A 26,676-nucleotide genomic window follows, 5' to 3' on the forward strand; every position below is an offset into this window, starting at 1 on the left:
AATTAAGATGATTGAGTTTATATACTCTGAAGCCACTTGGGACTGATGGTGCTTTCATTAACTCCTAACTTCAAAGGATGCTAGCAAGAATCTCATCCCCCTTGGGTCCAAAGATCTGCCTAATGCTAAGATTAGGTAAAAAACAACAAGCCTTTGGAAAAGCATCGACATTTTAAACAGTGCACACATTAATCAAGCAGTGTGGGGACTTTGGCACTCGTAGATTATGTTTGACACACTATATCCATCTATATCACCTTTCTTATGTTTGATTGTGATTGTTAGTGCGCATCAAATGAAGTTGAAACCTTCTGTTTAAGCCCATGATACGTGCACTGGTTTGCAAACAGTGACAAGAGAAACATTTGCAATTGCACTAGTATCCATTTAAACTGCCTAACTCATTGAGAAAGGTCTTTTTAGTCGTTGTTTTCAGAGCTGTCTTCACATATCAGCTCAAATATTTGTAAGCCAACAGAACTAACAGAAAAGAACAAGCAGAACAGAAACCACCATGGTCACCAAACATTTAAAAGTTTCCCATTTAGAAAACTGTTTATAATTATTATTATTTTGAGTCTTGGAGGATAACAAAGATGATCAGAAACACGGAATAGCTTCCTTGAGAGAACCAACTAAACAGACATGGAATCCTCAGTTCAGCAACAATCAATGAAGTGAAGGTCTACGGGATTATGAGTGGCACAGGCTGGATTATTTATCATCTCTCTAATCAGCCAAAAGACAAAGCTTTCTTATTCATGCTATCAGCTAGCATATTTTATAAAGTTAAAAAAAACAAAACAAAACAAAAAGACGAAAAAAACCACCAACCACCACCACCACGCTCCCCAACAACAACACACCAAAAAAAACCCCCCAAAACAACAAAAGAGAATATTTTCCATAGTATTTCATAATTTAATTGGGAAACTGACAGGAACAAGACTGCTGTAGATGCAAAAGTGTAAACATGCGCAAAGAAGACCACAGATTCATGGTACTGCCCTGCAAGGGCTTTCAGAAAAAGTGATACAGATATAATACATTCTGAAATTACAGAAAGTTAGAAACTAGGAGGAACCATCTTACACTTGTTTTGTTATGTTTTTTTGGCTAAATATCCCACAGCTGGAGGATACCAGATCAGATGGATTTTAGCTCTGAATATAAATGTTCTTAAACACTAAGCCTTACAGTTAATTTTCCATTACGATTTGTAGGAGCTGACATTTTACACTGTTCCTTCTTTTTTTAATGCTTTTATGAAGCCTATACAGTTTGTCAATCCCTTTCCTGTTCTTCTAAGAGAAGTTACGAGCAGATGTGTTAACTCCAAGTCATTTCACTAAATACAAAACGAATTTTGAAAGCATAAAAAATGATTTAAAAATAAATCTCCATTCAGATTACGTCAAAAATCTTTATCAGCCACCAAATCTACTCAGATATTATTAGGACAAATGAGTTTCTTCCCTGCCTCCTTCACATGCCATTTAGTATGTTTCTCACAACATGTCTGTGCTCCCACTTACGCCTGGGAAGACCTCTCAGTAAGCATCCTCAAAGTTAACTCATCACCTCCCTTCAACTTTTACCCTAAACTTTAGCGTAATTTGACTCTAAATTCTTAATTTCTATTGAAATGGACCTAATTTTGCTTCAGTTCCACCTTCCAGGAGACGGCATTAGAAGGAAACGTACAATTAAGGGCACAAAAAGGATGTTAATATGTGGTTAGACATGCATACTAAGCTCCACATTGAGTGAAATTCTCATACACACCACATGTTTTTTTCACCTATCATTTACTGACATTACAATAAAAGAGGTTTCTTTGTAAACTGCTTATTAACCTGCTTTCTTTCAAAGGAATATGAAGGTCAACTAAAACTATTCCCCCACAAACAAAACAGAGCAATGACACGTGTGCATCAATAACAGTAATATGTCAGTTCTCTTTATTTTCTCCAGTTATGAATAACAAAAGCACGTGTATTGGTAAAGTTGTTAGTCCGAACAGAAGAACACAACTGTAGAGAAGATAAATGATTGTGGAAAGCAAGAATGTAGTAAGCATAAAAAGATGGTTTATTCCCCCAGGATTAATTAACCTACAGCACATTTTCTCAAGTATATATACAGCCATTTACAAAACCCCCAAAACCTTTACAAGTATTTTTCAAAAAATAATGTAGAAAGTCAATGCAGAAACTCAAAGAAAAAAAAAAAAAGCCTCCTCTAATAAACTCTCTACTGCTACCAATCTGTATGTTTTTATTTCACACTTGAAGCAATGTTTTTCCACAATCCTAGCAGAAAGTGAAATTATAGTACCCTTTTTAAGGAAAAATTTGGGAAATCCTTTCCCTTAAGTAATAATTTAAGAAAAATTTTCAAGGAGTGTAACTGAAAAACGCCACAAACATAATGCTGCTTCTTTATTGCTTCCAAAGTAGCAGCCACACGTTTTACTCACACCTTTCAACTGGAAGAACCACTTCTACAGAACAGGCCCAATCATTACATTAAAAGCCACCAACACAGGCTTCAGGTTACCTGGGTGACAATAATCCCGAACTGAACTGCAAAAGCCTAACACTCCACTCTGAAGATCTCCTTCGTTTACCCTAAGTGTTATCTATTCTTACAATGCATAGCCAAAGCAGAGAACCACAGGGAAAAAGTTTTATAAGGAAGATACTAGCTGATCAGAATTAGAAGAACAGAAGAATGGGAATTATATTACATTTAAAAGTTCTGATAACTCAAGTACATTAGACCTAAGCTTCAAAATGAGGAATACCTCCATGCTGTGCTCTTACAATACAGCTAAATACTCAGTACAGAAGAACAACCCCAATCACAAAAACTACATAAAGCAGAGAGAACTAAATTTAGAGGCCAGCAGTGGAGCACTATTTACACGTTTCAGTATTTTTTTAAGAAAATGTTATTCTAAATTAGTAGTAAATGACACTAGCAGTGCAGAGCGTCAGAAAAAAAAAATCCACCTGCCTGCTCCCACTCTGTCTTGCGCTGGGACCTGCAGCGGCACCACTGCGCCATGGCAGGTCCCACGACAGACCTGGCTGGAGGTTAAGCTGACCCCCCTCCGCAGCCCCCTTCCTCCCAAATAAAAGCTTTGTTTTTAATCAAATCAGCTTCCTTAAATTGCTTACAGCACATCAAGACCTGCCATACAGGAAAGGGGGTTGCTGAGAGGGGCCTGGATCAATAAGGGGGGGTGACACTATTCTTGTTAAGCTGTTGTGCCAGTTTTTATCAGGTTACAGCAACTGTGTACCCATGCTAACAAACGTGTAATCGTCAGGGGCTGGGAGTATCTACGGGAAATTTCAGGTAGGCTCTTCACATCAGACCTTGAACTGGGCTTTTCACTGGCAGAAACCCAAAAGCCCTCTTTGAGAAGTAAAGTACGAGCCAGGAACTGTTTATCTTTTAAATGTAAGAACCTTCACCCGTGTTTAGAGCACACCTATGAACTTCCACTAGGGAAGTCTTTTTAATAAGCAACACAAAGAAATGCCGAGTTTGACCTAACGGAGAATATTTCAGTTTAAACACTGTCCAAGTAATTCCCAAGTGGGTTAAAACAGCGTGACGGTGTTTTTCTGCTACAGCCTCAGACTTCACTGTTTGGTGAATAAAGTGATTTTTAACCCAACAATTTAAACTGTTTCAAATTCCTAAGTCCTACTGTAGGCATCCTATTGACTTGTCAAGCAGCTCTGAGCAGCATCTGCCGAGCAACAGTATTCTAGTGGAAACTGAGTCCCAAAACAATTGCAAAACCAAAAAAAGCCACATACATGCAGACACACACAGAGAAGCAAACTACACAGCAGAAAAACATCTTCATTTTGTTTTTGATAACCTGCATGGCAAGTGTACCCAAAAGACACTTCCCAACTTTGCCAAGGCCCACCCCATGCTTGGGCTTTGTCATCTTTAAGACTGATGTGCGTAGCCAACGCATGTGGGAAACTGAGGAAAATGGTTAGGTCTACTACCCAGAATGAAGCCACGCATTTGCATGAGATGCAATACGTGTATGAAGTTTTTCTTATCATCTTACACTTATCTTAAGAAGTCATTTAATGCTTTAAAACAGCACAAGTTGAAAGATGTTAACATGTTACACTTGCAAGTTTGGCAGGCACTTGAGTTTAGTCAGAGTATGAGAATAATTAATCCTAAATTTGCCGTGACTTACAGGTTGCTGCAGGAATTCTATGACAATGGGGAACTTTCGCATTTACATGGAATTTTAATAGATCTTCTAATCCTACTTGGGAGGTAAAGGCAAACACAGCACACTTCTGCATACAGAAGCAGCATCATATCATGCTTAGAATGATAACTCAGGTCTTTATCCTAAATCTAAATGAAGAAAACAATGTAGGGGAAAAGGTTTGTTTAAATGACCAGACTACCGTGTAAAAAGTAAATAAACAATGAGTCCTCCTCATTAAGAGCAAGAATAAAAGGAGCTACAAGTCAAGAGGATAAGCAAAAAATTGAGGTATGAAACACTATCAATAAATCCAGCAATTAAAACTCAGCAGGAGCTCTGTTTCCCTTCGATCTGGTTTTATTGCATCTGTGTGGCCCACATACACTGTGTAACAATATTTAAAGTGGGACACATGTAAGATAGGTAAGCTTTTAGAAAAGAGGACTAGCTTTATTTTTGTCATAGTAGCCTAGTTTCAAATAGTTCTTACCCCAGGACAAAAACATATTTAGAAAAATCTTACAAGGTGGAGTCAAAAATTAAAGCCTGGGGATATAAATAAAAGTAAGGAAATAAAACACAGAGAGGCTTGTTTATTACACATTTGTATGATGAGTTATAGGCTTACAGTATCAACAGAACTTCATCTGAAAATATGACCAAAAACTGCAGAGCAGAGCAGTTAACCAGACAGAACTTCAGCAAGGGCTTCCAGGTCTTTCAAAAAAAAGCTATCTATTTCAGAGATTCATGAATTCAGACAGACTGAAGCCAACAGAAAAGGGTCAACATTAAAATCTCACCTGAGAGACAACAACTTTTTAAATTTTTTTCATTACATATATAATATAAATAACATTGCTATGTTATTTATAACCTGGAAGGTGAAGAAAATAACAAACCCCTCAAATATTAGGTTTGTTTACAGGATTTCCACTCTTCAAGTCACATAGCCTGCAAGCTCAAAAACAAAATCTGGAAATTCGCTGGGAACAGGAGGATGGAAGGAAAACAAAGTCGATACAACAGAGCAAAGTCAATCACACATTTAATGCATCAAAAGGAAAAAAAATACAAAAATATGCTCAGCTGACTATGATTATGGCAGACAAAGGTATGCAAAGATTTCATACCTGTTGTTAAAATGGGTATTTGCCCCTTTTAAGCCTAGTACGATTCTCTGCTTGACTACAAAAACCTCTATGATGTTCAAGAAGCCAAAGGACTGAGTTGGATAATGCAATCTAACCTCGGCTTTTGAGACAGCCTAATGAAAACAAGTCATTTTCCATAGCATCCACTTATCACCTGGGCCATCTATCAAGCAGCACACCAGTGTACAGTAGTCCATACTTGTTTTCAGAATTAGCATTACTTTGCACGCCCCTCCTTGCTTTAAGAGGATTGTGCCCAAATTACTTCATTTGCTTGAAAAATTACTATGAGAACTATAGAAACAGAAGCGGTAGCATTAAAAAAAAATTACAGCTACTTCTATGGAGTAATCAGAGCAATAAGGAAGAGAACAAGATTAAACTACAGTGATCTGAAAAAAAGAAACACCTACTCCTAGATCAGAGGAATGTAAAATTGAGGATGTACAAGACTACAGCAGTAATGAATTAATAAAAGTGACAGAACTGAAGTATTTAAGGAGAACAGATTTTACTACTAGCGTTGCTATGTCACCAAGATGAGTTATAAGACTCCCTTGTCAGTAACAAACACAGGAAACTTTGGCTTGTATCCATTACCTCAGCCATAAAATCAGAACACACCATATAGCACAACAGTATATAAAGCAGCAGTTTGAATAACAGGAACATCAGATAGAATGTTCTAATGGCAGCAACACAGCTAGCCCATCAGCTGGTGACTCAGTCACCACAGAAGCATTAAAAGCGGGCAGAAGAAATCCCGCCCGCTCCTCCTTCCCAGTTGGTATTTGCCAGGACAAGCAGCTGTAATGGCATGGTGGAAAAAACAGGCAGCTCCTTCTAGTGAGCATCAACATGCAGCCAGGTTCCCAGAGGAGCCACACATGACACGCCATGCAGGGACCTGCCACCAGTGGTATGATGGGCTGGAGGTGCTCAGACACCACACAGCCCCACCAGTACTCCAACCTGAAGGTATCAGAGTGGGAATGAAGGTCCATCTGTTGACGAGGAACAGTTAAGCTACTCCCATCCTCAAACATCAAGCCCCACAACTAGCTTAAGGTGGACCTCAAACTAGTACTTTCTGCGAGGTTAGTAATATTCTTGCAGTTTTAATAGATCTGTAGGATGACCTAGTTATTTCAATAGCTATCATTAGAATTAAAACTACGGAAACTATTACAAAAACACTTTTCCAGTTGTTAGGAGTGACAGCAAAATTGTCGTATTAAGTAATTAAAGAAAAACTATGCATCTGCAAAACATATCTGCAAGTACGGCACCTAACCAAACCGGTAATGCTCCAGACAATTAACAGTAAGGTCTTGTTATTACTTGTTCTAAACCATCATTTGCTCATACCTGTTTAGCTTCATATACCTTGTTTATCACTCCAATAAAACTGGAGCGATGAATAGCTTCTGATAAAGACTGGCAGAATCATGTTTGATTAAAGAAAATAATACACTTCAATAACAAGTTTTTTTAAATATGTTACATGCATTAAGAACTCCTTTTATTTACACAAAATGCAAGAAAGTGTTCCTAATGACCTTTCAATACTGATCTGAAGATTCCTGTGTTAAATACATTTAAATGGTTTCAAGGTTCACATAAATGGTAATATAAAAAAGTAATCCTGAAGTGAATGTGTCTTCAGTCTCCAATTATAGTTTGACTGAATCCACGAAGTGTCATAGTTACCAACCTTTTCAAAGTAATATTCCAATTATAGTGGCTTCAGATACCAACACTACATGTCAAAACACTCCAATGGGTCACATAAATCATTGGAGATTTTTTTTTAAAGAAGCAATTTTCAAGACTTTCTTGGATTTTGCATAGTTATGCAAACATTAAACAAGATTTCATTTTAATGATGTAGATATCACATATATGTGCATGTATATACGTACACAAATATACCTTGCTGAAACAGTAGGACCTGGTATCTCTTATAACATTTCAAAGGTGACACTCTCCAAGTCAGTCTTCTGTGCTAAGCCTCTGTTGTATTTTATACAAATGAAAGATTTTAAAAGCAGCATGAATGCCTGCAACTAAAATGTCTTTAAACAAAACAGGACTGAAACGTAGCTATCAAGCCTGATACCAGCTATCAGGCCTGAAATCTTTTATCTGCCTACACCCAGAGTAGATTTTACTGATTTTTATCACAGCTAATTCTATGATTCCAGACTCTTAAGTTTACGTAGATGATCTCTGTAAGTTTTTATAAACATCCTTAAAGGCAAGTTTATGCAACAGAATCAAGTCTCAGTCTGACCTCCCTGGCAAGCAATTAGTCTAGAAGCATTTAAGTAACCTAAGCTTGTAAGCATTTTAAAGCATACCAGTTTGCTAAACTATGCAGCCAGTTTACAAAAGTACTCTCTAGGAGGCAAAAGCAAAGGGTTCTGATCACCCAAACACTCACATTGCCTAAAGCTGCATGCATTTTGTAGGTTGTATCTGGATAAGTACATATTTATCTACTTTATGTACCGAACATACTCATTGAACTATTTGCTGTCAGCCCAGAGGAATCAGAAAGACCAACTTTGTAGCTACTGGTCTCACCTCCAGTCAGGGCAAACTTCTCTGGCAGAAAAAAAACCACTTTGTCAGAGGAGGGGAAGGCCTCTACTGCCTTAAGACCAATGTAAAGACTTTGGAAATCTGTCATCGTTAGACAAAATCCTTCATAGCATGCCCCATATAATTTCCAAATATAAATGAGGTGAACCAGCCTACTGTATGTAAAACTGGTCTCTTAGTTGTGGCTACAGCTGCTCTGAGTCATGTCGTACCCTGACTTAAAAAGAATTTTAAAACTGACCCATGCTCCACATATGTAAACTTCTGCTTTGCTTTCTCCTCTCTAATTCTCCTCCATGGTGGGGGCAAAAACCCAAATATTTTTGGAGTTGGATGAACTACAGTCAAAAGTGGGCAAAACATTTCCAATTAAACAAAACAGGCAGTGGTGACAGTCAACACTATTCACAGGCAAAGAAACATCAAGCATTTAACATCTATGAATAATTTCATTGTAGCTTTAAGTTGCACTGGGTGGGAAACAGATGAAAAATAAGGGCCTTACTATTCAGAGAAAAAAAAGCTAGACTACAAGCAGCATGCTATCACGGGACTCTGAAGCATCCAACAACCTAGAAACTTTACATCCAGTGTATCCAGAAGCTCTATTTATAAATAGCCTCAAAAGGAGTAAAGAGAAAGGAGTGAAGAGTTTTGTTGTTCTCTTCAATAGAGTAAGAGTTATCTGTTACTTTTTTATAAAAGAATGTCTGCCATGAAGATTGACTTGCACACAAAGCAAGCAAGCGAATACACCCTCTTATCTTCCTGAAGTGTGCTTCTCCCAGGAGATAAAAGACCAAATAATCCAAGATGTTCTGTAATGGAATTCCTGAAACAGCATTAATAAAATATGCAATACTGCAGGCTTTTGCATAGGTAGCCTTTTTAAAATTTTTTTAAATAAAAACCAAATTATGGTATTTGGTAACCTTAATAAGGCAATTAGATAAACATGGAAAGCAGGCATGCTGACTTCTGCGCTAGACAGAAGCGTATCAATTTCTAACGTGATTTCTCTCACACGCTGGAAATTGAGTGCTTCTAAAAAGAAATCTTTGAGGAAAACCAAAGCAACTACACAAAATAGCTAAAGCAATTGGCCTAAAGTCTCATTCTGAGACTGCAATCAAGTATGCAACAGTTCCTCCCTAATTGTGCTCTCATGAAACGGGAAAAGTCATAAGTGAAGGGAAAACGCTTCACACGCAACATTCATAAAAGACTAAGCAAGTTTTATTCATTAGCCTTCCTTAACCTTTCTGAAAAGGAAGCCTCTTTCATTATTATAAATGCTGCAACTTAAAATTCGTATGATAGTCTACAAATGCATAAAAGCACTCCTAATTTTTAAGAAAAGAAATTAAATACATGAGTCTGATTCAATTTCACTTTTCTTTCAATGGAAAAATCTTTGTTGAGCTCAAGGAAAATATATTGGTTGAGCTCTATTTCCCCAAACAAGGGTTAACTTTTTAATGTACGTTTGCTATAAATACTCCATGAGCAGTGACACACTAAGGGCTATTCAGAGTTACGCGCCAATCTACAAATCATATTGCAGAGTCTGTGATGCTCTTCCCTGTTAAGGCAACTCTGAATTAATGCCTCAGCTTAATTACATCTGTGGATAGGACTTTACAGGCAAGACACACTGGGCGATCTATTTTGGAAAGAAAACCCACCCTGTATCTCTGCGCTTTTTCGAAGAAATGTCTCTTGGCTCTATAGCTAAGGACAAATTACAACCAAAAAACCCCCCACAGCCCAATCTTCCCCACAATGCTGCTCTGCAGTTTCAGATGGATACAACTTAACTCAGTATCTATGCGTACACTGTCACTTAGTAAGCGACTAAATTTCTACTCCAATTGAGAGTATTATTCATACAGGGATAAGTCTACATGGAATTAGTTAACTTCTGAAAATCTTTTTCATTAATAGGAGTAAAAAAATTAAAAGTAAAATGCTGTATTAACATGTTATCTAAACAGAATTTTTGAAGTTATTTGAATGCCTGAATTGAGCGAAGTCTGGTGGAGGAATTCTAGCTAAAACATCTGTGCAGTATAACTTTTGGGGACTTGCTAGCAAGTGCCTGCATACAGAAGATATGAGTCCAAGGAGGAACTGGCACATGAATTTTAAAACCCGGTTTGTTCCGGAAGGTATTAAATACAAACATCTGGGTGACCCATTTGTAGTATCAATTTAAATACAAGCAAATATAAAAGACAAAAACATTCTACTTGAGCAGAGTTGCGGTCTCGCAGCGAGTGAGAAGAAAAAAATCATGCTGTGCTGGCATAAGCTTTAGTTTTTACACAGCATATGAAAGCAATAGGAAAACTTTATAGAGCATGTACAAAGTACCAAAATTTAACCAAAAACCCCACTGGAAGTTATGAATCAACAAGAAACAGGCAAATTGCTAACACATAGCTGCTTATCTGTTTATGGTGAAGACTAAACTGGCAACTTACACGCTATCTTATTCCAGAGACAGAGAAATCTGTGCTGGAAATGACAATTAAGTACTGTATTTTTATTTTAAGTTCCTCCTAAGAAGCCTGTTAAGGCAAGATCAGTAGTTTACACCGCTGATGTGAATTAGTATCAAACATTAAAAAAAACCAAAACCAAAAAAACCTGAAACTAAACAATATCTCAATTTTCTTACTCAAACATTTCAATTAATTCATACTTGGAGGAAAGGGCAAAAATTTTCCTTAAATACTTAGAAAGCATAGACACAAGACAACTTCAGATACTGAGGTATCTGAAATGTTAAAAAAAATAATCTTAAGACCTGGAACGCAAGTAAAAAGCTAAGAAGTGGTTTAAAAAAAAAATCCCATCAACTGTCTATATTTGCAAACGCAGAGTAGAGAGATTTTGTATGAAATTTGTATATTATTTTACCAGTACTATTATCTATAGACCTAATTTTCAATTTTTTTGGGGGAAAAGAATATTAAGATTTTAAAATTAAAGTTTAAGCCTGTTCCTTCTACACATATCACCTGAAAGATATTTGTAGAACTAACTTTCAGAAAATTTTCATATTGAAATTGATATTGCTGGTAGTCTCAAACCCTCCTTAAATTTAACACCTAGAATTGACTTTTAAATATAAAATGACAAGCAACAGTTTAGAAAATACAGCAACTGAGAATGATTTAATTAAATCTTAAGAACAACAAGGTCACCAAATAATACCAATTATTTATGGTTAAGATGCCACCTACTTGTTTTTAGAGAAGTAAGCCCCTTCCCCAGAATATTTATTGATGAACTGTTACACACAGTGTTTGAAATTCTTCTATTAAAAAAGAAACGCCTTATCACCATCTCATCCTATTTTAGCAAGCACTATTAAAATATTTAATCTATTTGTTAAAAAAAACCCTAGAAAATATACTTTGATTTATACGCAAGTAGGGGCATATACATATGTACTTTAAGATGCTTGTATATATTTTAAGGTAACTTTTGCTGTTATGCTAATAAAAGATGACTGAGAAAGAAGTAGAAGTGTGCCATACTTTAAAGAACTAAATAGCAGCATAGTAATGAATATAACCATCACGCAAAGATTAATCAACACAACCTGCTCGATCGTTCTTGCAGAACACGGGAATCCTTTCTTCTGTGCAGCAGCAATCTAAACAGAATTTAAATGCCTCTATGCTGTGAATGTGTTGAACATAAGATATCCTAACTGCGGCATATTTGCGTGTTCTGGTCTTTTCAGAAGGGGTCTACTGTTTGGGATGTCAATTTTAATTATTCTACTAAGACTTTATAAAGGGAAAACAGACTTTTAGAGCAACCTGGATTAAAGCCAACCACTATGACAAGTAAACAGATCACAGGTCATGCTATTCATGCTCTGCCACAGTAAAATAGTAGTTATCACACCTAAAACTTTAAATATTAACAGTCACTTCCGCAAATTTGAGAAGTGCATATGAAGAACAAGCTAAAAAATTAGTTTTTTCTTTCTAGATTTTAGCAAGTTAGCTACTAACATCTGACTATATTTAACTGCATGCTGTATTACATCGTTGCTACACGAACAAATAACTACCGGCAGGTTTAAACAAGCAAGAGAGCAGGAGAAAGTACAGGGATAGTATTTAAAACTTCAGAGAAAAACAGTCCCAACAGAAACCTGAACAGACTTACCATGGATTCTGTTCTTCCAACAACAGAAAACCACATTTTGATCTCCGGGACTACAGATCCTTGAAAGAAAAAAAACAATTCTCCACTTCTCTTCCAGCCCTCAACAGCAACCACCGCTCTAGTCTGCTGGATTTTCCAAGATACCCATCAAGATAACTGGGAGCTGGATGCGATGACACAGCGTAGCGTTTATCAACACCAGCTATAACCAATACAGTATTCAGACTCTTACGTAATCAGTTATGCTGTTCTGACTTCCATTTGCTTTAGAGGCTTTATTAAACTTTGAAAACTGCTAGGAAAAACAAAAAGGGAGCCCTTTTGTACAAAAGACAAAACCCCTCCAAATTAAACAGGAAGTAATGTGCTGGCCCACAGATGGCTAAGAAGTCACATGCGAAAGCCCCCAAAAAGCGATATATTTTTAAAGTAAACTGCATGCACACGCTGCTTCCAAATCATCTGGATTTCATAAAAACTTAACCACAATGTGGTTGGGAGTCAGGCAGCTTTTAACATCAAAACATCTTTCAGGGTTAGAGCAACCAAATTCTGCACACAACCTCAAAAAGCAATACTGTTCCCGATGCCCGACCACTCCTACCAACTACATTTCCATACACCTATTACAAAAGCTACTGCTAATGAAGCTACAGGAGTATTGCTGTAAGAAAACATGCAACACCTACAAACGGGTAGAACAAGAAGTTACCTTTTTGGATCACATATGAAGCTATACAATTTAACTTTACATAAAAATAAAAATAAAAATAAAAATCTGTGTATTCAGTTTAAGAAATGCTGTTAGGCATCTTCCCAGTTTAAAAACAGAACCAAACAAAACCCAAACAAGCACAACACTGTTTACAGTGCTCTGGCAGCTAACAGTTGTTTCATAACTAAACTTGTTTTTTCTGTTATGTTTGCATATAGCGTACATGCTTACTACACGGTTGCTCAAAGGGGCTGTCCTGCCTCAGAAAACACCCTCACAGCAACGCGAGGCCAACTAGGTGATGCGCAGCGTTTCTGCCTTCTCCAGCACTCCTGGCAGCCCTGTAAAATGTTTATTTCACAGCTACTCGTATTTTAGTTAACTAGAAGTAATGCACTTAAACATTTTACCTGTCATTAGGTGGAAAGAGGATCAAATACAGGGTTCCCCAGGGACCTAACACTTGCATGTACTCCTTGGCTCACCTCCTTTGGTTTTGTTTTGTTTGTACATTAATGTCAATATGCTTGCAATCACCTAGTATCACAAACTGAATCCATCTATCATAAGAATAAGCAGGTGCACAGCATTTCAATGCAAGCTGCATCACTCCTCTGCTTGTACAACCTTAGCTTCAACTCTAATCATCTTTTCCAATCGCAGCACAGGTGTGACAATCACTTGGTAATTAAGAACATTTGGTGTGGAAGGGGTATGTAAGGTATGGTATCTAATTTTCCCATTAAAAACTCTTAATTGGCACAGACTTTGTTTATCTACAAAACCCTGCAAACTAATAAAAACCTCAACAAATTGTCAAATGATAAATCTGTCAGATGTTTCCTCAGAGATGAGCACAGATTACTAGGAAAGCGCAGATTTTTTGCAACGGGTAGAAGGAATAAAAGTAGTCAGTAGGAATTATCTTTCTTTACGTAATTTCCTTACGAATTGGCCCATTTCTTCCTCCCCTAGAGTATCACCAACCTATATTTTAACCAACTTCATCCAAAGCCAGTGACAAGTACGAGGAGTCCATTAAGACTTAACAAGAAAGGCAGGTCAGCGCTGATGTGCAAAGGGATTCTCACGGCACCTTACTGAGAGCAACTACTTTGTCACATCACAGGAAAAAGACAACTGTCTTCCTAAACAAAGCTGAAGAGTTTCAGGGTTGTCTTTCACTGGTTGGAGCAGGGCCCCTTGTTGACCAGTCCCTGCATTTTCTTTTATCACACCACTTTTGAAGCACTCTAGAAACCAATAGTTCAATGAATGTAAGCGGGTCAGCAAACTGGGATCCTGTGCACAGCAGCAGTAACTGTGTATTTCTGAAACTGAATATGAGCTTTCATCAACTATAAGGTACTTTCATATCAGCATTTGATAGCCAAGCTTTTACTATTATAAAAGTTAGAAAAACCTAAATTTATTCTCACACTTGCCTGTCCCTCTCATTTCAGATATTCTATCCAGTTAACGTTTAGAAAATTTTAACGAATAGTCTACCGGACTTCTTCCTCCATTTTTCTCAGCCAAAGGAAAAAAAGGAGAATTTTATTTTTTATGCTGGTAAAAGACACATGAATGGAGACGTGTCAGAAAAATTATTAGTAAAAGCCAACAAGATAGGAATAGAAAAAAAAAATCCACCCACTCTTGCTAGCTTCTCGGTCACACTCAATTCTCTGATCTGTTCTGCTCTGGCTAGATTGAGAAAATTAATGCCTGTGTATTCTTCCTTACTCTGTTGGTTTTATGAAGCCTATTACAGGAAAAACATGCTATTATTTACTTAAAATCAGCAACTTTGAACTCCTTCAACCAACCCCTTGAAAATAATCCTATTTAACTACTACAGCAACTTGTTTCAACACTTAATGCGAGATGATTATTTCTATCCAATGAACATTCTGCTGACTTTGAATTAAGCAAAAGATTTTATTCTACACTGAAGCTGAAATAAAAGTCTGCTTCTTGCTTATTTCAGATCAAGATTTAAGCCATAACGCTTTTTAAAATCAGAGTTCCAATATTGCAGCGGGCACACAGCAGCTAGATGAAATATAATCAGTGCCTGAACCAAGTGTCTCTGCAACTCTGCTGAGATGAAGACTGCTGCTTCCATCACTGATCATGTTAAAGAAATCGTGAAACTGGTTAAACAATTTGTAAAAAACCTTCAAATCAAGTTTACACACTGTCCAGTAGCACTATTACATACTGCTAATGGAAGAGAAGTGCCAGCTGTTAAAACAGCATATAGAAGCCAGCCAGCTCCAGTGAAATGGGAAACTTCCCCCCCTATTATATCCTGCTTCTCTCTACATGAAAAAAATCATATTTCACAGTTTAAAGTGAAAAAAAAATAATTTCCATTGCATATTTTGAAACATTCAACAGAAATGCAGATGGCAGTCAGAATCTGACACACATTTAATCTGGCATATCTCAAGATACAGCATTTGCTTTTCAAATTATTAACCCACTTCACCAAAATAAGGGCAGAATAGTGCATTACATTTTTCAGATCCTGAATAGTTTCCTCAATAACTGCTGATTGTTAGCAACATACACCTGACACCTGATATTCCTCTACAGATGTCAGAAATAAATCTTAAAAGTGATATTGTGCAAGATTACCGACTCAAGAACAGACTATGAAACAATCAAAGCTGTATAAAAAAAAATAGTGCTGTTTAGAAGCAATTAACTATGTGAGATAACTTAAAAGCAGTAAAACAATCATGTTTTCAGCCCATGCACTAGTTGCCAAGGATGACTACAGCATTCTGAAGTTTCATGTACTACACAGTGGAGAGACATTAGGAAAGATTTATTCTACCTGTTGTACACCACATATTTACAAGACGGACTTTTGGATATCACCATTGCATAATTTATAACAAGCTTAAAACTCAAAGATTACGTCTGCTATATGACCCAGTTAATAAAGCAAAACCAACCAACTAGTGGAGTCCTCCATCTGGTGGCTGGAGTTGTATGTGCATTCTATACATTACTCTCTAGTGCTACTAAGAGCAGTATACACCCACAATTTTGGCAAGTCAGGGCAAGAGGTATACCCTCCTTCAGCAAGCTACTTAATACACTGTAGCTCTACTATAATGAGGCAAAACTGAAGTCATACATGCATATGTACACTGTGCAAAAGATAAGGTGGTGTCTTCACAGCAGAAAGTATACAAACTTTAACATATATGTTAATTATTTTATTCATTCAACAAATTAAGTAAAAAAAAAAACAAAGCACGCATTTTATTCTTTATATTTACTGCTTTTCTTTCCTAGATACTTCTGCTACTTTTCAGCTAAATAAGCCTGGTTTTTATTTCCATTTATCAACACTGCCAATTTTTGGCTCTGAAGAATGAATAAACCTGTAGTAGAGGCTTAAACTTAAATGTCATAGCTACACTGACATTAGGTTTCCTCTTGTATTGGTCACATCTGTGTATTTTACCAAAACATTCCCCAGCCAGAATAAAAGTATGATCAACATGATGTGCACAACAAACTTAAAAGAAATAGATTTTTCCATTAACATTTTCCACAGTAGGCTGACAGGAGGAAAAAAAAAAAAAAAAAAAAAAAAAAAGCTTTTTTCAATCACACTTACACAAACTGACTTCCATACCTTGGCAGCAACAATGCTCAGTCCCATTCCGTTTTGTTTTTTTAGTGTCACAGTGATAATTTCAGGTTCTTTCCTCAAAGGCTGAGCCTATCAAGCAGGGAAGGGAAGAAGAAAAAAGTCAAGAGTTCATATTCACTGCCAGGCCAGGAAAATTACTGCGTAAAATAATTCATCTACCATCAAAACAAAGTTGTTAGTGCAGCAGAAGATCTCGCACTCTAAATAATATATCTGGCACTCCTTTTTAAAGGTAGAATCTCTAACATTTCATAAATATGGATTCACATTATCAAATACTACATTTGAACACTGCTGAAGCTTTGAAGTCTACCCCTTGTTTCTCCTTCTCTAATTCAGTAAAGAGATTATTAATGATTCACAATTTGAAATGTTAACAGGTCTATAAAATCATAGTAACTTTCAATGAAAACTGAAGTTCGGACTCAGTATGCCCCTATTAGAAAGGTGAGGGTGATCTACACAGAGCCCAGTTTTTAGCGCTGCATCTAAAAGATGATTCTGCAAAGATACTAAGAGGCCAATTCATTTCAAAGGCATAGTTAAAGCCTTGAAAGAAAGTTCCAAAAACTTTCACTTCTGAAAACTCTGTAAGTCGAAAACAACCCAAGCCCCTAAACACGTTCACTAATTTTTTTGTATCTTTGCAACATTGCCAGACCCCTCTAGTCAAGAAGTTACCATCACAGCCTTCATTGGCTGAAGCATGTAAGTTAAAGCACCCTAGAGCTCGTATTCATATTAAAAACTGCAAGTTCCACAAGATCCAGGATGAAGTGAAAATATAAACAACGGAAATTAATTAAAAAAAATTAAACAATTTTTGATTAAGTTCAAGTATTAGAAAGTTAATAGTTTATTAGTAGTTTTCAAGCTAGGAGTATTCTAGCACTCCTGTGCCAAGGATGGCAGAAAAACAGAATCTGTTCCTACTTCATTTAGGATTTTTTCCATTAATTTAAATAGAAACATTATTAAAGTAATTCAACAAGAAACATACAGACTGGAAAAGGTACGCCACAAGGAACATAACTTTGCCATTAGTCTATACTGAATTTCCCTCTTGGTCTAAGAATAAAAGAAATTCTTCAGTGATAATTTGAGGAGACTTCCTAGCCTGGGCAATTCCCCAGACTACCAACAGAAGCAGAATTGTGAGAGTAGTTTTGGCTTGGGGTAAGGAAAAAAACCCAAACCCAAACCAACCAAACGAAAAAAGACCTCATGGATATAAACTGGAACATCTAACTAGCACTTAGATTATGCAGACGTGTTGCACTGAGAGGTGATTTGTGAACCAGCATTCAGAGCATTGCTCAGACACCAGACTAAAGACTCGTAGAACTCTGAAGCTTACCGTTAACGTACATGCACCGGAGAGAAGAATGATTAGATCAGGTTATTTGAACAGTCTTACATGGTATTAATTTCCATGGATGAATGAAACAGTAACACCCACTCATCCTGCATTCCCTTATCAAGCCTTTTTAAGGAAGACTGGCCAGAATTCTACTTTAGCTTGTTCTTAGTATGAGAAACAGCAAGTACCTAGTATAACTTCAGATGGTTTTTCTTTCCACTAGCTCTAAAAAATGCACTTCTTTAGAGCAACAAAGGGAGGAGGAAGAGCATGGTGCCTCAAGAATGTTGCTGCTATAGTTGACTCAGTCAAATGCCCATTTAACCAAGATACTAAGCCTGCAGAGCCTGGCTTATCAGTTCAAGACTAGGCTCTGCTGTATCAGTTACACAGATTTAGGAGATGCTCCCTTCTGTAAACATGTTATTTGGGCCAGTGCAGCGAGGCTGCATAATGTCATCTAACAAACGCCAAGTTCTGAACAGAGTAAATGAAGCTTTCAAGTCCCTCTGAGTAGCGAGGGGCAGGTATTTTTCATAGAAGGCCTTAGAAACATAATTCTAGTTTCATGTTGGTCTTCCTGATTTCACTGAAATGCTAATTATAAATATGAAGCTATTTTTCTTTAGTTGCTCTAAAAATTATTTCACATAAAGCCGTATCTTTCCAAAACCAAGTTGTTCTGTAGCTGTGATATTCTTGGCTATCACATACTCAAAAAATAAAAAAAAAAACCCCGACCAAAAAACCCCCACAAAACCAAAAAAACACAACAGAAAAAAAAGCTACCTCACACTAAAGTGAAACCCCTCTTTGATAAGTATAATGAAAAGGAAAACTAAATAATTTTTCCTGAAAACCTAGCAGAAAAAAAAAGTACCAGATCACAACTTAATACAAAACATTTAGTTGGTAACTGCCAGTTTATAAATAAAAGCAGCCTGCAGCTCTATTCACATTTCAAGTTATTTACAGATGCTTGTCCATATATATTTTTGCATGTGTTTAAAAGGAATTTCTTCACTGTTTACCCCCAGGGTGCGGGAACACAACAGACAAAATTTGCTTACATGAGAATTATATCATGCCACAGCCTAGAAAAGCACTGACTTACAAAAAACTGCAAATAGTTCCTTAAATTCACCAAATCACTGATGAACTATGTTTAATGATGAAGTCTGTTCTTCCTAATAAGGATTAAAACTCATCACATAAAACACAATGGCTTGCCAAGGTATCAGTTTTGACAATTATTCACGGAATCAATACTTACTAGCTCAGCATTCTCATGTGACAGGTGACTTTCATAGTCTGCACCTTCAAAGTATATCGTCCATGTGCCTGGCGACCGTGGATGAGGTATTAGCCTACAAAAACCTAGAAGAGAAAGTAACATCAACATACTCATTGTGTTTTCTCAACAAATTAATTAAAATCGAACAGCCTGCCACAAGGAACTACCAAATAGCTGTATTTATCTTTTTATATTCATTACTATGTTGAATCTTGCATGTTAGATGCCATTATGTGCTTCAGTGAAATTTTATGGCATCTACAAAATCCTACAGCAGTATAGCTGCTGCTCCTGTGGAACATACATATTTAAAAACACTACAACCTCATAGAAATCTCTTGGGCTGAAAAATGTTGATTGTACCAACCAGACTCAAGAGAGATATGAAACACCAAGTCATCTTCCAGAATACAAACCACCAGCACTCTGAATACGCCATCACCACAGAAATCTTACGCTTTGCAGAGAGTCTAGCCAGTCAGTCTCAGCATAGATTTGGCAGAAGTGAAGCTTCACCTGGAGACTCTTTTTTTTTTTTTTTTATAAATGCAACTATGCAAGTGGGGGTTTTCTTTGATTTGTTTTTTGTAAATTGAGCAATTCCTACAGTTTTGAAAACAGGAGCCACAGCAGCTGAGAGGTATCCAACATTGTCTCCTAAATCATGAACAGTGAGAATCCACACCACAGTCAAATTACCAATCACTCTATCCAAACAGATGAGATTCTCCTCCTCACAAAGACTATCTCTCAGCAATCCAGTTTACACTGAGTTACTGCAAATTACACTGATTTACTGAAAACCAGTCCCTCAGCATAATTTAAGGGACAAGTAAAAGGTAAAATTTTGAATGTATGCATTAAGAAGGCCCTGCTTGTAATAACAATACAGACATTTGTACAGCAAATTAATTACTAATTAAAGGTTTTATTCTATTAGTCGTCTTTAGTCTCATGACTACGTCCTCTGTAACTGACTGTACTTTCAGAACAGTCAGTTTCCTACTATTTGGTTTTTTTTTTTAAATGAAAGAATACGGCTTTTCTATAAACTAAGTAGGAACCAACGACTGCAAAACTTCACTGTAGGACAGAGTAAGTCTGCTTTGCCGATAGCCTCCTTTGCTGTCCTACCTAACATGGTATTCCTGTGGAAATTTTTGAACAAATGGTTTTTAAGTAGAAAGTTATTAAGAAATTACATAACAAAAACGCTTCTCATAAAATTGAATAGCACAAGATAAGGATCATAAGTTGTTCATTCACTGTAAATTCTCTGACAGACTCCCCCTGCTTTACTTTCTCAAGTTTAGGTCACTTTCATCCAAGCACAAGAGCTCTTTACTCATCATCTGAAATTTTGTTTGAACTACAAATGCCCAAACCATACATTCCCACACTGATGAACATTAAAAGAACTACTTTAAGCTCATGTTTTTTTAATGTTATATGTAAGGAGCTGGTAAATAAAAAAAAGTGACTTAACTATTTAATTTATATTAGCTTTAAAAGTTGACTGTGAAATTGCTGAAGTATTATAAACTTCACATTTATGTAAATTTTTGCTGCTCTAGCACCAAAATCCAAAAAATGCTCTGGAGCAAATGCAAAACAAAGTTTCAATAGGCACTAGTAACTCAGCACTGCTTATTTAGAACCTTGAAAGTGAACAAAAGGGACAGGGAGAAAGGGTAAAGATTAAAGAATCCTGCATACTTTTTATGGGTTGCAAAAGTAAACACTTGAAGAACACAGTATAAAAAGATTGAAACATATTTTAGTTAAACGTAAACAACTTACTTTCTCTCTCTCTCTCTCTCTATGTATGTAGCATTCTGTGGTCACTACATCAAAAATAGAAGACCATTGTAAAACAACAGAAGAACTAACCTCTCTGACAGAGTGGATCTAAAAATTCTTGTAGACCACTTGGAACATTTCTGACAACATCGCAGGAATAGCCATCTTCTGGTAAAAGAAAAGGTAGCTGTAAGTCAGGATCCTCTTCCAGTTGGACTTCTCGGCCATCGCTGCGAGCAAGTTCATCAGCCGTATTTTCTGCAACTGTTACTACATTCTCTATCAATTCCTGGACAGAAGGCAGAAAGGCATTGTTACTTTTAATTTTCCATTAAACTTTATATTTTCCATTATATAATTATATAATAATTATAATAGGAATAATCATATATAATAATTATAAATAATAATTATAATATAAATAATATATAATTTCCATTAAATTTTATATTTTCCATTATATATTAAAATTATATAGCAGAGAACATACATGTACAGAGGTGGAATCACAGGTAGGTTTAAATTTTGACACTTTGTTGAGTATACATATGTATTTCTGTAAGACTAAATATATAGAAAGGAAACAGACAGCTTGTGTAAACCAGGATTTTCAGCTCCATCAGGACACACAGACCCACAAAGGACCAATGCCATATACAGTTCCCTAGGTTTGGAAGTTCTATAGAATTAATTTAATTCTACATTTCCTGGGAGACCCGTATAAAGTGAAGGAACCCTTAAGAGAGGTATCTATTTTTTAAATAACACTGTAGAAGCACACAACACAAGAGCAGGATCACTCAAGGTGCATCAGGGAACTTTAAAGTTTTACATTTGGTGCACAACTGTTAATGCTTAGTATCACGAAAAGCTCTATGAAAACAGTGTACTTTTCACAATGTAGCTACTGCAGTTGCATGTAGCACACAGTAGTCTTCCTTCTGTATTTTAGAGAGATCTTTAAGATTTCAGTAGGATATCTGTTACTAGATACAACTTCGCAGAAAGTAAACGTCCAAACACCACATTGTGTTTCTACATTCTTCCATTTAGCCCACATTACTCAGAGAGTAGTGAGTGGTGAGAAATCACCTCAGGTTTGACTCATCCCTATGTTTCAACGAGACTAGCATTACTGCAGTCCTCCCCCTGACACAAGGACCTGTCAAATCAAACACTATATTTCTTTAAAGGTCCCTAAAGAACAATAATAATAAGCAATGTAATTCTACCTACGTGTAAAAGGAAATATAAGCTATCTTCTTCAGGAAAAACCTTTTGGTTTGGTAGCCAATATGTAAAAATATATCCAAGCTAGAAGTCCCCAGTAACACCCTTAGAACCACTGTATTAGTACCTTTGATTTAATAAAGGGAGGTATACAAAGTTATTAAAAATAAACTTCGTAGATAATGCATCCCGTTATATAAATATTAGATTATCTTCACCTTTTAAGATTTTTGAGATCAGTCAACTATCCTATAATCAGGGTTTACCTTAAGAGTTTTCATCCACATATGATTACAATTCTGCAAGGAACACAAAACCACTTTTGACTTCTGCCAAAAGTGTTCCCATGGCTACCGCTTAGAATAGCCATTTATGTTTTAAATATCAAGATAAAAAACAGTTCTGTAAACAACATATATATATATATATATATATCTTTCTGCATAGATGTTCCATGTATACATTTGTCCATCAGAGGACAATCCGTCCACTGCTTATATGATGGGATTCAAGATTCATGGATTTTTACAGCCCACATGTAAAAAATGCTCAGTGTTCCTGCTTCTTTCATTTGATTTCTATAGTTGAAATTTCAATTTTTGTTCCTTGTGGTTATACATAGAACTAGTTTTTGGGAGTGCTCTGTGCACTTCTCTGCCGCCTCACTGAGTTTTATCCGCAAATAGTGTAAGGTGCAGTGACCCCTCTCTGAGTACGCGCAACACACGGTGTTACCTTACATTCCAACTTGCTGTAAGAGAGATTTTCAGCAATATCCTGCTCAAGTTGCAGTGAAGTACACCCAACAAAGCTGGTGGCCAGAAGCAGGCTGACACCACTGACACTTACTGTATGGAGAGCAGATTGTCCATTCTGACTCTTCTCGGAACAACGTGAAACCAATCAACAGTAAGATGGCTATTTTCAGCCAGTGTTTTTACTTGAAGTCTATATTCCTCAGGTACGTTAAACAGCACAGCAAGTGATATTAGAGACTTACTGTTGGGATGAGAGGTTCATCTGGAGCACAGTGATAATTCTGCAACAAAGCTTGGAGCTGCAGGGAATTCAGCTTAAAGCAAGTACTGTTAATATTTGGAACATCTGCATGGGAATATTTGTCCATGGTAAGCAATGTGGTTGCCTAGGAGAGGAAAAAAAAAAAAAGTCATAGGAGACAAATCCAAGCCAGAAATAAAACCTTAAGCCTTGTTTCTGAGTTTTCTTTAGACGAGAGATAGGAAAAGACAAAGCAAGAAGCCAGACTTGTTACATAAGCAACATAAGTATCTCCGAAACAACCACTAAATATAACTCCTGTACCTACAAGATGAATTAATACTAAACCTATCATAAATAAGGCATATCAATTTTTCAGCTACTCTTCTTGTCTCTTTTCAGCATAGTTATAGCTCAGTCTTATAGCTCAGTCTTATAAACAGAAATTGAACAGCATGTTGGCTAAAAATCACTGATTATTAATTTCACTTGTAGCTTAAATATTAATGATGCTGAAAACATTATTTTGTGTCTGTGCATGCTACTTCAGTGTTCCAGGATTGATTCACGCAAACTGTACGTGTCCACATCCTACTCTCTAGGAATAGAGAATACACAGATATTCTTTTTGAATATACAATTATGTGAGAAGTGTTAATCAGAAATACACACTCACCTGCACTATCCTGCTCAAGTGGCAATCGGCAGCCAATTCTAAACCCTGTTTTTCTGCCCAGGCTTCAATATGGCCCAACTGTTGACGAACAATAGCTCCCCAGTAATGTGAACATAACCCTGAATCGGGGGCTGTAACTAATCTGTTAAAAAGCCACATGTTGATAAAATGAAACAGCTGGGAGAAGAGCTGTATAGTCAGAGCAGCATTCACTCTACATCGTCGCAAGAGGGACATAGCTCCAGTCAACGTATGCAGCACATCATCTACAGAGATAAAACAAAAAGTAAATCACATTCACCTACTGCAATGTACAACTGCTTCAGGCCATAAATAATAATGCAGAGACACCTAACCCAGGCTGGTGAATGCTAGCTGGAACTTAGATGTATTTAAGTTATACAGACTTTCAGAAATAAATTTACTGCTTCATGGTTTTCAAGATGGAGCAACATTAAACTGACAGCTGAAATACATTTTTTAACTCTTGAAACAAAAATAAATTCTTTTAGGGAAATATTTAGTATGCAAATATATCATTGGTTATATCTGACACTTAAATCATGTCCTCACTTGAGTAAACTAGGTTTTATGTTATTTTTAATAATAAGTTAAAAACTTTATATTCTTCTGTTTCAAATGCATATTGCAATTACTCCATAGCTTCTTGCAGTTAAATAACAAACTGCATTCAAAAATTTCAGCAAAAACTATTTGCATTGCATGATGTACTTAAACTACAGAATGCATCTCCTGTTTACACATTAGTTTTTTTTAAATATTACTCAAATTTCCTGTTGCCCATTAGTTCAATGCAGTATTATGTAAGAAGCAAGGTCTCCCTGTTAGCTTCACCATGAGCAAATATCCTTATATGCTTCCTAGTGGAATGTATTAATGCAAGCAGAACATTTATCTCTAAGCCTTCTTTTAAGGCAATACTTTTATCTGAAATCTCTATTGAAGAGACCACCAAATCAATTTCTGTAGAATTGAAACACAGAATTGTGACTGAAAAAAAATTATCTGTATGTTATAAGATAGAAATATATAAAGCAGTTCAAAAATAACTAAAATAATGAACGTCATCTGCCTTTATTCCAATTTCAGTTTGCTACTTTTTCAGAGTTCACGTTCCAGAAAGTTCTCTCGCTTCAGTACAGGGCACTAAAACCTTCCTTCATTGTTCAACACAGGAACAAAGCAATTGCAGCAAGTTTAATACCCAAAAGACCAGAAAGTATGTATGAATTTTGTATGGATACTCTTCGTAGTTGAACGGAATGACTGTATGTAATAGCTCTGCAGATCATCTTTACTTCAATTATTCAGAATGTCACTATCTTCTTAACTCTTCCTAACCTCTTATCCCCGGTTAATCCCTTCAAACTTGAATATTTTTTACGTTTTCCATTTTCTTCTTTAGTCACCAGGCTACATAACGTAGGAGGCTCTCGCACTTTCCCCATGAAAAGTACAACAGGGGGTTCCTATCTCAGGGGCCTGTGCCTGAATGCGTTCAGCATGGAAAACAGCAAGAGGCGTTAGAAGTCTGAGCACAGTTACCGAGCCGGGATTACAGACATAGTGGGACAGCACACATGAGCAGAATGCTCTCATGGACAGGAACAGCCCAGGAAGACTGACGTTGCTGCAAAGCACCACCATATTTAAAGTATCATGGCAGGGATCCTTGGCAGGAATCTACAAGGCCAGTCAGCTTAACCTTAGTATCTGGGAGGTACTTTGGCAGATTCTCCCGTAGCATCCTTATAGTGAAATTGCTGAGATAAGGACTGGATAAGCAGATGATAATGTAGGTAGATATTTGGCTGGACCGCTGGACTTGGTGCATTTGTGGATAGGAAGTCCAGTTGGCAGTAGGCTATTAGTGGCTTCCCTCATGGACTGAGGCTGGGACCGATACTGTTTAATGATTTTATTAATGACCCGAGAGATCGTATGGAGTGCATTCTCAGCAAATTCAGAGATGATACCAACAAAAGCCATGGCAGTTTCCCCCCAGGATGAGGGAAAATATTGACACACTGAAGGGCAGTGCTATTTTTCGGAAGGGCTTCAGTAGGCTGGAGAAATGGGCTGACAGGGACTTCATGAAGTTCAAAGGCAACTGCCAAGTCCTGCATCTGAGAAGGAATAAGTCTGTGCATCTGGATAGAAAGCAACCCTGCTGAAAATGATGTAGAGATTCTAGTAAACATCAAGTTGAGTGTGATTAAGCAGCGCGTCCTTGCTTGAAAGGCAGTCAGTTGCATACTAAGCTATTAAGTTAACAGCAGTGAAGCTAGCAGAAGGGAACAAAGAAATCCCTCCTATGCATTCAGCATTTGTACAACTGCATCTGGAGCAGTCTTAGACTCCCCAGCACAAGGAAGATGCCAATTTAATGGAGCAAATTCAGCAGAGAGCAACCAAGATGATTAGGGGGCTGGAGAAAAAGACAGAGAGGGACAGAGAAGTGGATTTCATTCATCCCAGGGAAAGAGACGACTAAGGGCACAGCTTACTGCTGTCTTCATCTACCTAATGGGAGGGGTTCAGAACAAGATCCCTCTCAAAGGTGCACAGTCATAGCAGAGAACAACAAACCAACCAACACAAGAATTGCAATATGGGTACTTCCAATTAGATACAGGAAAAGTATTTTCACCATGAGGGTGGTCAAACGTTGGAACAGTTTACTCAGAGATGTTACGGCATC

The 26,676-nt window shown here is 36.9% G+C and overlaps 1 protein-coding gene across 23 annotated transcripts in view; it reads right to left on the reverse strand.

The window, feature by feature from the left end:
• The window catches only part of AFDN (afadin, adherens junction formation factor), a 129,542-nt gene that overhangs the window by 25,869 nt on the left and 76,997 nt on the right, over nucleotides 1-26,676 (reverse strand). For all 23 annotated transcript variants that reach the window (XM_063329154.1, XM_063329146.1, XM_063329138.1 and 20 more), the window contains 5 exons: nucleotides 23,955-24,220; nucleotides 23,280-23,423; nucleotides 21,140-21,338; nucleotides 19,229-19,332; nucleotides 16,578-16,664 (listed from right to left, as the gene is read on the reverse strand). In XM_063329154.1, the coding sequence (XP_063185224.1) occupies nucleotides 16,578-16,664; nucleotides 19,229-19,332; nucleotides 21,140-21,338; nucleotides 23,280-23,423; nucleotides 23,955-24,220 (800 nt within the window). The remainder of the gene's footprint in view (nucleotides 1-16,577; nucleotides 16,665-19,228; nucleotides 19,333-21,139; nucleotides 21,339-23,279; nucleotides 23,424-23,954; nucleotides 24,221-26,676) is intronic.

This window comes from Chroicocephalus ridibundus, chromosome 3 (assembly GCF_963924245.1).
Source record: "Chroicocephalus ridibundus chromosome 3, bChrRid1.1, whole genome shotgun sequence".
In the NCBI taxonomy this organism is placed as follows: domain Eukaryota; kingdom Metazoa; phylum Chordata; class Aves; order Charadriiformes; family Laridae; genus Chroicocephalus; species Chroicocephalus ridibundus.